Source organism: Mustela nivalis (genome assembly GCF_964662115.1).
Source record: "Mustela nivalis genome assembly, chromosome: 16".
In the NCBI taxonomy this organism is placed as follows: domain Eukaryota; kingdom Metazoa; phylum Chordata; class Mammalia; order Carnivora; family Mustelidae; genus Mustela; species Mustela nivalis.
In genome coordinates this window covers 45212478-45224233 of record NC_139035.1, presented here as the reverse complement: position 1 = coordinate 45224233, position 11756 = coordinate 45212478, and the positions used below count along the sequence as shown (strand labels likewise).

Here is an 11756-nt window from a genome sequence, read left to right as displayed (position 1 = left end):
GGAAGGAAAACACCCCGTCATGCTCGCTCTGTTTGTTCTGGGCCTGGCCATTGACGCAAGAGGCCTTATCATTGGGTCCTCAGGCTGGGTTGGGCAGGGCAGATCAGATCCGAGAGTTCGCGCGATTCGTCTGTCCCCGCTGGCTTGCAGGAGGGAGGAAAGGAGAGGGACCGGGGAAGGCCGCGGCCGAGCAAGGAGGAAGCTGCCGGCAGGGCCCATGATGAAGACACTCATTCTTTTGCTGCTGGTGCTCTTGGACTTGGGGCTGGCTCAACAGCAGCTCCACAGGTGAGGCCACGTCCCCAGCACCCTGTCTGTCCCCAGACCCACCATCCCCCAAGCCCGTCCCCAGACCCGGTCTAGCGGGCGCTGCTGCCTGCGCCCGAGCTTAGGGCTGCCCTGGGAGAGAAAAGCTGACCGGGAAATAAAGAGGAGAACGAAGGGCTGGGGGAAGCGGCCGTCCTGTGTTGGCCTTGACCTCTAGCCCATGAAAAACCATCCCTCTGCCGCGACCTCTGATGGAACTCCCTGGCCAAGCCCCAGGGAGCTTCTCACACTAGTAGAGAGCGGGAGCCTGCTGCTGTGGTTGGGGGCTCCAAGGACCGAGCATGTCCCCGAGGGAATGACCGTGGCTGCCCCCAGGAGTCTTTCTCTCCCTTTAAATCAATCCTTTAAGAGGTTCACGCACAACGCGGACCGTTTTCCTAGACGACCTCGAAGAGCTCATGTCTGAGAGGGAGGGGCCACTTCAAGTCTAAGGTTCTAAGACTCTTAAGGAGCAGAAACAAGACTGATAGGCCAGGGGCAGAGAGGGCACGAATTCTGGCCAAACTGTGGCCAATTCTGGCAACTCTGCTGCCTTGCAGACCTCCTCCTGTGTAATTTCCCTGTTTACCTCTGGAAGAATGGGGTAGGGAGGCGGAGGGTCTGAGGCAGAGCTGCACCTGTGTCTCACATGGGCTCTGTCCTCAGGGTGCCCCTCAGGAGGCGACAGTCCCTCCGGAAGAAGCTGCGGGCACGGGGCCAGCTCTCTGAGTTCTGGAAATCCCAGAATTTGGATATGATCCAGTTCACTGAGTCCTGCGCAATGAACCAGGATGCCAACGAGCCCCTCATCAACTACTTGGATGTGAGGCACTCCTGGGGCAGGGGCTGGGGAAGGGGGAGAGGGGGGGATGGCTTGGCCCCTGGGCATGGCCAGTGTCAGGTCAGTGACACTGAAGGCCAGGGAGGATTTCTCTTCTAGGATAACCCATAGGGACCAACCCCCTGTGTCCCCGTGGATATGACCGAGCAAGCCCCGATGCGTCCAAATGGGCAGAGCTCTCTGCAGAAGAAAAGGTCTCCCAAACAGAAGGGTCCTGCTCTGTGTCCTTGGCCAAATGATTTAACCTTCATGAGCTTCCACTCCCTGATTGTAGAACAAAGGCATTACAAGTCCTCGGTCTTGCTCATAAAGCAATTAAGAGAAATAATGCAAATGAGAGCTAAAGAAGTGCAGGAGACTTGATGTCCCCTGTGTCTGCTCCTCCTACCTTCCGTTGCCACTCCCCAGGCTCTGTGAGCCCCAGTCTGTGCTAACCCAGGCTCTGGTCCCAGCGAGCTCTCCCAAGGCCCCCTGGAGAGCACCTTCCCCCTTTCCCACGCCCCACCCTCTGCTGCCTTCCCTCCCTCCCCTGTAGATGGAATACTTCGGCACCATCTCCCTCGGCTCTCCGCCGCAAAACTTCACAGTCATCTTCGACACTGGCTCCTCCAACCTCTGGGTCCCCTCTGTGTACTGCACCAGCCCAGCCTGCAGTAAGTAGGGCCGGGAGCCCCAGCAGGGAATGGCAGCTGGGGTCTGGCACTCTGCGGGAGGGGGCCTTGACTTCCAGAAACTGGCATGCATGCCACACCACCTTCCCCTCTCCACCTCGAGTCTGCCCAGGCAGTGCCTCTGGTAGAGACAGTGCTGGGCCAGGGAGAGAGCTAAAATTGACTGCTAGCCAAGCTAGCAACTCTCATACAGATCAGAATTAATAGGAGAAAACTCAGCCACTGAAAATACAAACTCAGTACAAATCTTTGAATACACAATGACTCACTCTCTTTGGAACACCCAAAAGAATGTTGGGGGTAGGGAGAGTGCCATTCAAATGCCTGTTTCTGGGCAGGTAGGTGGGCTGGGTTCCAAGGCTGCCTATTCACCTGCTTCAAGAGGGTTTGGTGGCCCATCCCAGGATATCAGAGGTTTGACTGGTGGAGCACAATATAGGGGTGGGTCCATTGGCCCAGAGGTAACTCAGGCGTCTTTGTTAGCACTGGAAAGGGTAGAGCTAAAGACAGATGCCCTAGTCTATTCTGGATAAGTTCTAGAGACACGATGTCTCGGAAAACCTCAGGATTAGGTGTCTGCAGGCTAAGCAAGGAGTTGAGAATCGTTGCCTAGAGTGGGGTTTGTTTACCCCTGGGTTTCCTTTGAATGTCAGGCTTGGAACCACACTAGTCGACAGAGACTTCTGCTGGCATCTGATACAGGACACTTATCTCGGTGTGCCTCATGAGGTCACTGTGGGTGGTCATGTTTGCCCAGAGATGACTAGTTGGTCTCTGATTAGGCCACCACATGTGGCCTACAAGTAACTAACTAAGGTGGGTCATGGCCAACCTTTCTAGAGGCCTCCACTCCATCTTGGGAGTTGAGGGAAGAGAGCTTGCATCTGTGGGGTATCAGGGCAGGAAAAAGGGAGTGAGCTGGCAGCCCAGGCAACAGCAGCATCCTTGCTTTTCCAGAGACACACACCAGGTTCTACCCTTCCCAGTCCAGTACATACAGCACACTGGGGAGTCATTTCTCCATTCAGTATGGGACCGGGAGCTTGTCTGGAATCCTCGGAGCTGACCAAGTCAATGTGAGTACAATTCCTTCATCTCTTCTCTTTTGGACAGAAGCTTGGGAAACAGAATATTCTTCAGAGCCATTAGGGGAACACATTCAGATCTGCCTCAGGAAGAGGTGGAAACAAGGAACTGGCTTCCAGGGAAAGGGAGAAGCCTGGCCAGGCGGGAGTAGTGCTTCCTGCTTGAGATCATGGCCGCAGGCCAGTCTGCTCAGGGTCCTGGGTTCTAGAGTGGCAGCAAGGACGAATTCCACCGAGATATGGTGCACAGGGAATGAGTTAAGGCAAGAAGGAAGGAGAGGAAGGAAGAAGAGGGCGGAATTAGAGGGAAGAAAGAGAGGGAAGCCTGAAGAAGGAGAAGAAGAAAAGAAGAAGAATGAGTCAAAGATGCTCTCAGTGCAGTAAGGCGAGAAAATAGAAACTAGGGGCCTTAAGATTGTAAAAGAAGAAACTCTATTGTCATTATTCACATATAACAAGGTGCTATATGTAAAAAGTCCAAAAATATATACAGACCCTTTGGGTTTAATAATTATTTAGCAAAATTGCTGAATACTAGATTAACAAAATCATTTCTATTTCTGAATATCAGGGAAAAACAAATGGAAAATACATTTCAGAGACACTTGTGTTTACATCAGAAACATCAAATACCTACAAGTAAACTTAACCCCAAAAATGTGCAAAATCTTCACTCTAAAAACTGCAAAACATTAGTGAGTGAAATTAAGGAAGACCTACATAAATTGAAAATGACTAAGTATTTCATGACCCAGTATTATAGACAAGTCAAACTTTTTCAAATCCACTTATATGTTTTAATGTCACCTCGGTCAAAACAATAATGATTTTTATTAGAAATTGATGAGCTAATTCTAAAATGTATGTGGATACATAATACGCCAAGACAGCCTAGATGAAAAAAACACTACAAATATCAAGGCTTACTTTAAAGCTGTAGTAATCGAGGCAGTGTGGTATTGGCGCAAGGTAAGCCAAACAAAAGGAACAAAATGGAAAATTCAGAAACTACTCTGAATTCTGTTGACCATGAAAACTGCAGGGGAGGAAATGAGAGTGTATTTATTAAATACAGTGCAAGGTCCTTTGGATAGCCACATAGTTAAATTAAACTAAAATTAAAGTTAAAAAAAAAAATCTTGACTCTGACCTCACACATTATCAAACTTACAATACACTGTAGATGTTTTACCTCTAGGCATGGATATGTCCAACAGAGGTCTGCGCGCGTGTCCACCAGAGGACATGTCCAGGCAGCACTGTTAGCCATAGTCTAAACAGGAAACAACCCAAATTCCCAGCAGTGGTAGAATGGATAATGACAGTGTATTCATACCATGGGATACTGACAGTGAACGAGATTACAACATAGTACCTGGAAGCCAGCAGACGGGTGTTTTTGAGGAAAGGTACAACCAGTTAGCAGCGTGCCTAAAGCGGCTTCTGGTCTGGGAGCTCGCTGACCAGGGAGAGTTTGTGAAAACTCACCAAACTGTACACTTAGGATTTCTGCATTAAACTTATATATATATTTTTTAAAAGATTTTATTTATTTATTTGACAGAGAGAAATCACAAGTAGTTGGAGAGGCAGGCAGAGAGAGAGAGAGGGAAGCAGGCTCCCTGCTGAGCAGAGAGCCCGATGCAGGACTCAATCCCAGGACCCTGAGATCATGACCTGAGCCAAAGGCAGTGGCTTAACCCACTGAGCCACCCAGGCGCCCCTAAACTTATATTTTTTTAAGAAGATTTTATTTACTTGAGAGAGAGAGATCACAAGTACACAGAGAGAGGCAGGTGGAGTGGTGGGGTGGGGGGGCGCAGACTCCCCACTGAGCAGAGAGCCCCATGTGGGGCTCCATCCCAGAACCCTGAGATCACGACCTGAGCCGAAGGCAGAGGCTTAACCCACTGAGGTACCCAGGCGCCCCTAAACTTCAATTAAAAAAAAAAAGTTTACATAAAGAACATTGAGGGTGTGGGAACGTGGTGAAACCCCTGGGCTCATGTAATCAAGGGAAGCTGGGTGGGGGAAGAATTCGCTTCAGACCAGAGGGAGAATCAGGGAATCTGAGACTCTGTGCCGGAGAACTCCCGTGCAGTTTTCTTTCGGGCTCTCTCCCGTCAGGTGGAAGGACTGGTTGTGGTCGGACAGCAATTTGGAGAGAGCGTCACGGAGCCCGGCCAGACCTTTGTGAACGCGGAGTTTGATGGCATTCTGGGCCTGGGCTACCCCTCCTTGGCTGTGGGAGGGGTGACCCCGGTGTTCGACAACATGATGGCGCAGAACCTGGTGGATATACCCATGTTTTCCGTGTACATGAGCAGGTAGGCCCGTCAAGCCCACCAAGGTGAAGTTCAGTGACAACCCCAGGGAGATAACATGGTGCAGCCAAGGGAGCATCAGCATTTGCAGTCAGACGCCTGGCGTGGGTCCCTTGCTTCTCCTATTACCAGCTGCGTGACCTTGGGCTTGCCCTCTCTGGGCATTGAAGAAACGAGGTTTGCCTTACTTTGTAAACTGTAGTGCACTGAGCCAATGGGAGGAATCTCTGGGGTTGGCTCTTCGTTTGTGCAGTGAATATATATTTATCAAGTCCCTATTACATGCCGACCACAGTGCCAGGCACCGGGAGCACCAAGGAAAGTAAATAGATTTTCCAGCTCTAGTAAGTCATGTTGCATTCCCATGAAGTCTTCCTTACCTTGGGTCGCTGGGATGAGTCATACGGAAACTCCAGGCACCATCAAAACAAAAGTGGGAAAGATACTTAGGGGAAAAGGCTTTTGGGGGGGGGGGGAGCATGTAAGTCACGTGGTGTGTGCACACCCCAGTGGTCCTAGCCTCGGTTCTGCATGACGGAGCAGCGGTCCCCGTCTATTTCCTCCCTTGCCCTTTTATCAAAGAAACAAGAAGACGTCCACCAGCGATCAGGCAGAGCTATTTCTATACTTCAACCTTTTGCTCAAAAAGGCCCAGATTAATCAACTTGCAGTAATCAGGAGCCCTGATCTCAAAGCCCGGGCTGATATTTCTGCCTGTCTAGATGCTTGAGGTAGGCGACCAGCTTGTTCCCACACTATCCCAGCGGCCCTTCCCCGACGATCTGCCTTTCTTTCCATGTAGTGACCCAGAAGGCGGTACGGGGAGCGAACTCATTTTCGGAGGCTATGACCACTCCCATTTTTCTGGGAATCTGAACTGGGTCCCTGTCACCAAGCAAGGCTACTGGCAGATTGCCCTGGATGCGTGAGTATTCTCCCCAACGTAGTTACGGTACGAGGCAAGAACTCAAGACGGGCTCAAGGCAAATCGGGTTCAGTGAGTTGACCTGAATCAGCGTGCTGGTCCCCAGGAGTGGAGCGGGGGGCGGGGGCGCTCGCCGCATGGGGCTGGAAATGTGGAGGTGCAGGAGGGGGCTGCGGTTGCCAGGCCAGTGAGTATGCGGTACCACCTCTCAGCTTCCCTCCTGGTCCACGTGCTGCGCCCTCAAGTCAACACGATAAACACAAACCCTCCGCCAATTATCCGAGGCTCGTTTCACATTAATTCACACACAAGGCCTGGGGTGGGTGACGCGGGGTGCAGGAATGAACCAGACTCAGATTTTGCCTCCATGAAGTATGTCCGGAAGATCACACACACACACACACACACACACACACACACGTCCCACTACCATCGTGAAATGCATGGTGGTCAGTGGTCTGAAAGACCGCCAAAGTGGCCCAGCAGACGGGGCGGGACAGCTCCTATTCTGCTCAAGCAGGGGTTTCCAGAGGAGGTGGCCTGGACTGGACCTTGACTTACATACATGCAGACATTGGGGGGGGGGGCATGGAGCAATCAGGGACATGGGACCAGATGCCCGTCACATACTGAGCACTGTGTCAGATAGTGCAGGAATTTAAAGAAATGCAATTCACGCTTCAATGCTGCCAAGGACATGTTTCTGTGAGGTGAGAGCCTGTGCGAGCCACGAGGGACAGAACAGCGGAAAGCCTCAGGGCTCACTGTCTGCTCAGGGTTTTTCAAGCCAGCGGGGCTAACCAACTTCTGGGTCATGGTCTCATTTTAGGGGATCATGACATACATTTTTAATGAGATGGAATAAAATAGAAGATATCAGAGTGCACTTCACATACTAAGATTAAGCCCTATTTTGTGAAATTTTTATATTGTGTGTGTGTGTATGTGTACGGAGTCTAAAGTAAATGTATTTCCAGTTATGGATCTCAGTTACAGAAAAACTGACAAATATTGATGGGTGAGACCATCAGACTGGGTATCATTACTGTATGTTTGAGAGCCCGGCAGAGGGTGAGAGCCGCTGAGGAGCCTGGGGAACTCCATGGCCGAGGGGAAGGGGGACTGATGGGGTGGAGACGGGGTGAGGGGTTGGCTGATGACATTTCTTTTGTCCTCAGAATCCAGGTGGGAGGCGCCGTGATGTTCTGCTCTGAGGGCTGCCAGGCCATCGTGGACACGGGGACTTCCCTCATCACAGGCCCCTCGGACAAAATCAAGCAGCTGCAGAAGGCCATTGGGGCAGAACCCATGGATGGAGAAGTCCGTGCCTGCTGGGTAGGGAAGAGGCGGGAGCGGGAGAGGGGGAAGGCCTCTAAAGGCCTCTGTGTTGTGTTTTAGTACGGGGTGGAGTGTGCCAACCTCAACGTCATGCCGGATGTCACCTTCACCATCAATGGCGTCTCCTACACCCTCCAACCAACCACCTATACCCTGCTGGTAAGAACTGTTTCCTCATTCTGCAAGTCATAGGGTTTCCCCCACCAGCCCACCACTTCCTCTTTTCAGTCGCCTGCACTCGGGCTGCATTTACCCCGAGCCCCCCTCCCATCTTCTCCTGCACTGAAGGGGCGTTCCCTCCAGAAAGGACAGAGCTGCCTGTGGTGGAAAAATGGTGGCCAGGCTGATTCTCTCTCAGTTCCCGTCCTGCCACGAAGTAGCAGCAAACCTTGGACAAGCCATTTAGTGACGTATTCTGACATGTAGACTTTTTAATGGCCAAAACTTTAGCCCCTCAAACACCCAGTAGGATTGGATATTATTATCCCATTCTGTGGATGAGGATATCGAGCCCCAGAAAGTTAGGAGGCTTGGGAAGGAGGGACAGAATGAGGTTGTAATCGCATTCAGATGAACATTCTCCTCAGACAAGTAAATGTCTTTCACTGCAGTAGATTCCTAAGTTTGTAGGGAGAGGTAGAATTCCCCAGAAAGAGAATTCCTGGGGGAAACCTGTGATCTCTTCACACGACAGTTGGCCCAGATTTTCAATGTCACATGCAGTCCTTTGGTGACACTCAACATACAGACTTTACCAGAAAGTCACCCACAGGCCCAGGGTGATTGCATCAGAATGGAGGTGCTAAAGTGTAGACACTTCAGAGACTTAACTACCCCCCACACCTTGATCTCCATTAATCCTTTCCCCAAGCCGCCAAGCATAAAGACAGTGCAAGTGAAAACAAATGTTCTTTTAAAGTTTTTATTTAAATTCCAGTTAGTTAACATACAGGGCAATAATAGATCCAGGTGTTACAATATGGCGGCTCACCACTTCCATACCACCCAGTAGTCAACACAAGTGCCCGCCTTCATCCTCAACACCTGTCTCACCCATCCCCCCACCCAACTCCCCTCTGGTAACCATCAGTTTGTTCTCCGTAGTTAAGAGTCTGTTTCTTAGTTCACCTCTCTTTCTCTCTCTCCTTTCCTCTTTGCTCATTTGTTTTCTTTCTTAAATTCCACAAGTGAATGTGATCATATCATAATTGTCTTTCTCTGACTGACTTTGCTTAGCATTTTACCCTCTAGCTCCATCCACAACATCGCAAATGGCAAGACTTTTTATGACTGAGTAATATTCATCTATTTATATATATATATATATATCCCACATTTTCTTTATCCATTCATCAGTCTGTGGACACTTGGGCTGTTTCTGCAACTTGGCTATTGTCTATTGTGGAAAATGCTGCTATAAACATCGGGGGGCATGTATCTCTTTGAATTAGTATGTTTGTATGCTTTGGATAAATACTTAGTAGTGCAGTTGCATAAAAATCCTAGAAGAGAACACAGACAATAACCTCTTTAACACTGGCCACAGCAACTTCTTTCTAGATACGTCTCCTGAGGCAAAGGGGGAACAAAAAACAAAAATAAACTATTGGAAACTCATCAAAGTAAAAAATTTCTGCATGGTAAAGGAAACAATCAATGGAACTAAAAGGCAGTCTATAAAATGGGAGAAAATATTTGCAAATGATGTATCCAATAAAGGGTTAGTATCCAAAATATATAAAGAACTTATAAAACTCAACACCCAAAAAACAATTCAATTAAAAATGGGCAGAAGGCACAAGTAGACATTTCTCCAAAGAAGACATCCAGTTGGCCAACAGACACATGAAAAGATGCTCAACATCACAGATCATCATGGAAATGCAAATCAAAACTACAATGAGATGTTACCTCACACATACCAGAATGGCTAAAATCAACAAGGCAAGAAACAACAGGCATTGGAGAAGATGTGGAGAAAAGGGAACCCTCTTGCACTGATGATGGGATTGCAAACTGGTGCAGCCACTCTAGAAAACAGTATGGAGGGTCCTCAGATAGGACAACCCTATGATCCAGCAATTGCACTACTAAGAAAACAAATTTTTGCTTTAAAACACAGCTTCATGTCAAGCCCCCTAAGCTTCTCCGACAAAGGGATTCTGGAGATGCCACTATGAACACCACACTGGGGACAAGCTAGACACTAGCTGTGCCAAGCTCATCAGCCTATATACCCACTGGCCCCCCATTACCCCCAGTCTCTCCCACCTGCACCCTGTGTGAGTCCCTGCCCACCCCACTTCCTTCCCATTGCCCAGCGTGGTGCCCAGCAGATTTCACTCAGAGAGATTTCACTCAGAGCCCCCTCAGTCAGCCAAGGATCCTGTAACAGCATTGCGTGGTCATCCCCTTCCTCCCCAGAAGGTGCGTTAAGCCCTCTGTAAACTTCCCAGACACTCATCAGCAACCTCAAATCTCAAAGAGTTGTTGGAAAGACCACACCTGCCTAGTAGACCCCAAGTTTTTGTCAAACTGAAAAGTAAGTTTGGGGGAAGTAACACTCTTTCCACAGGACACTGGATGCCTACCTGCCTTGTTCTCCCCCAGAACATCAAGAAAACAGCTGTGTAATTTCTCTCCTTAAAAAACGAAGTTGCGCTTCACTAGAAACTAAAGAAATCGGAATTTAAGCCAAGATCTTTTAAAGCCAACCTTTTTGCTCTTGCAGTCATGCAATAAGGTTTCGCTTTTTCCAGTTGTAAAATGGGAGGCAGGGGGCATGTATGAGAGGTGAACTAGTCTCAGAATTGTAAAACTTAGAAGCCCAGGTCCACATATATGAGACTGTGCAGACACTTTGCTGAGCAAACAAGTGGAGGGGTGTAGAGCAGGAGGAAGATCAAAACGAGCCAACACTGTGACTGTCCAAGGCCATTCGGTATAGTCACCACCACTACCACACAGTACAGCCCTCCTACTTCCCTATTCTCCCTCTACGTCACTTACACCTCCTTCCCCTCCCCAGGACTTTGTGGATGGAATGGAGTTCTGCAGCAGCGGCTTTCAAGGGCTTGACATCCAGCCTCCCGCTGGGCCCCTCTGGATCCTGGGAGATGTCTTCATTCGGCAGTTCTACTCGGTCTTTGATCGTGGGAATAACCGTGTTGGGCTGGCTCCGGCAGTCCCCTAAGTAACAGCCTTGTGCCTGTGCCTGCATGTCTGACACCCCTTGGAAATCCAGCTGCGCCCGTTGGGTTGGGGCACCCTTCATGGAGATCAAAAAGTCATTTTCAGGAAGCTACAGTTCTAGAGCTGCAACTTGAATTAGCTCCAAAAGAGAGTAAGAACACACACACACACTGACACACTTCACACACACCTCACACACACCCACGTGCACCCACCTCCACTGCCATCATGATGGAAACATTAAGGTGTAATGCTTCCTATTGTTGCTAACATTGCCTTTTGGAAACCTCCAGACATGTACGCAAGCAAAGATTGTACACAGAGATGACCTGCACGTGGCCAGGCCTGTTTTATCAGTACCCGCCACCCCTCCTTTCCCCAGCCCACCTGCCTGCATTATCCGGAAGCAAATTCCTGGCATCACATCATAAATCATCACATCCAAGATTTATCCATAAATCCTTGTAATACTCTTAAATAGGCAATCGGTGTTCAGATGTTCCCCATTGTCGGGGAAATGTTGGGTCATTTTTATCGGTGACTTGTGTGTATCAGGATGCAAGTAAAATTCAAATTTGAACTGTCTCTAGTCGACCGCATTCTGAATTTTGCAGGTTGAAAGCCCGAGATGTCCAGCGATGTGGCTCTCTGAGTCCATCTTTCCTACAAAATGGCTGTGGGCTCTAGAGCCTGGCCACAGTGCCGGGCACATTCCCTAGCAGCCCATCAGGAGGCAGATCATGCCTAGAGCTTCTTTACTCACAAGGTTAGGACTGATGAGTGGGTTCGGGAGCTGTTGGGCTCACACATCCATCCATGAGTGATTTCCTTCAGCATTTCACCCAAAGATTTCAGCAACCACTAATTATCATGGCCGAGATCCACACTATCATTACGGCTGCAAAACAGATTTTTTTTTCGAATTCTAATTTTTTTTTCACCTGGGTTTTTTTGTTTTGTTTTGTTTTGGCCAGAGCTGTTCTGTTAAAAAAAAAAAAAAAGGTGTTCATCAACTATTTGCTTACTATTAGGTATAGTTCATATAGAAAAGGCAAGCTTACTTGGCTTTTTCAC

At 49.1% G+C, this 11756-nt stretch overlaps 1 protein-coding gene across 1 annotated transcript; it reads left to right on the top strand.

Annotated features, from left to right (window-relative positions):
* Positions 1–99: 99 nt before the first annotated feature.
* CTSE (cathepsin E) lies at positions 100–11267 on the top strand. The gene is made up of 9 exons (XM_082703084.1): positions 100–288; positions 973–1129; positions 1683–1800; positions 2776–2894; positions 5031–5230; positions 6030–6152; positions 7331–7472; positions 7551–7649; positions 10519–11267. The coding sequence occupies exons 1-9, from the start codon at positions 218–220 to the stop codon at positions 10681–10683; spliced, it is 1194 nt and encodes a 397-aa protein (XP_082559210.1). The 5' UTR covers positions 100–217; the 3' UTR covers positions 10684–11267.
* The last annotated feature ends 489 nt before the right edge of the window (positions 11268–11756 follow it).

What these genes read in the sequence shown, in the direction of transcription:
- CTSE (XM_082703084.1), top strand. Translation starts at nt 218, where the DNA reads ATGATGAAGACACTCATTCTTTTGCTGCTGGTGCTCTTGGACTTGGGG. An exon ending in CCCTCATCAACTACTTGGAT is followed by an intron (nt 1,130 to 1,682) that starts GTGAGGCACTCC and finishes CCTCCCCTGTAG; the next exon opens with ATGGAATACTTCGGCACCAT. An exon ending in TGGCAGATTGCCCTGGATGC is followed by an intron (nt 6,153 to 7,330) that starts GTGAGTATTCTC and finishes TTTTGTCCTCAG; the next exon opens with AATCCAGGTGGGAGGCGCCG.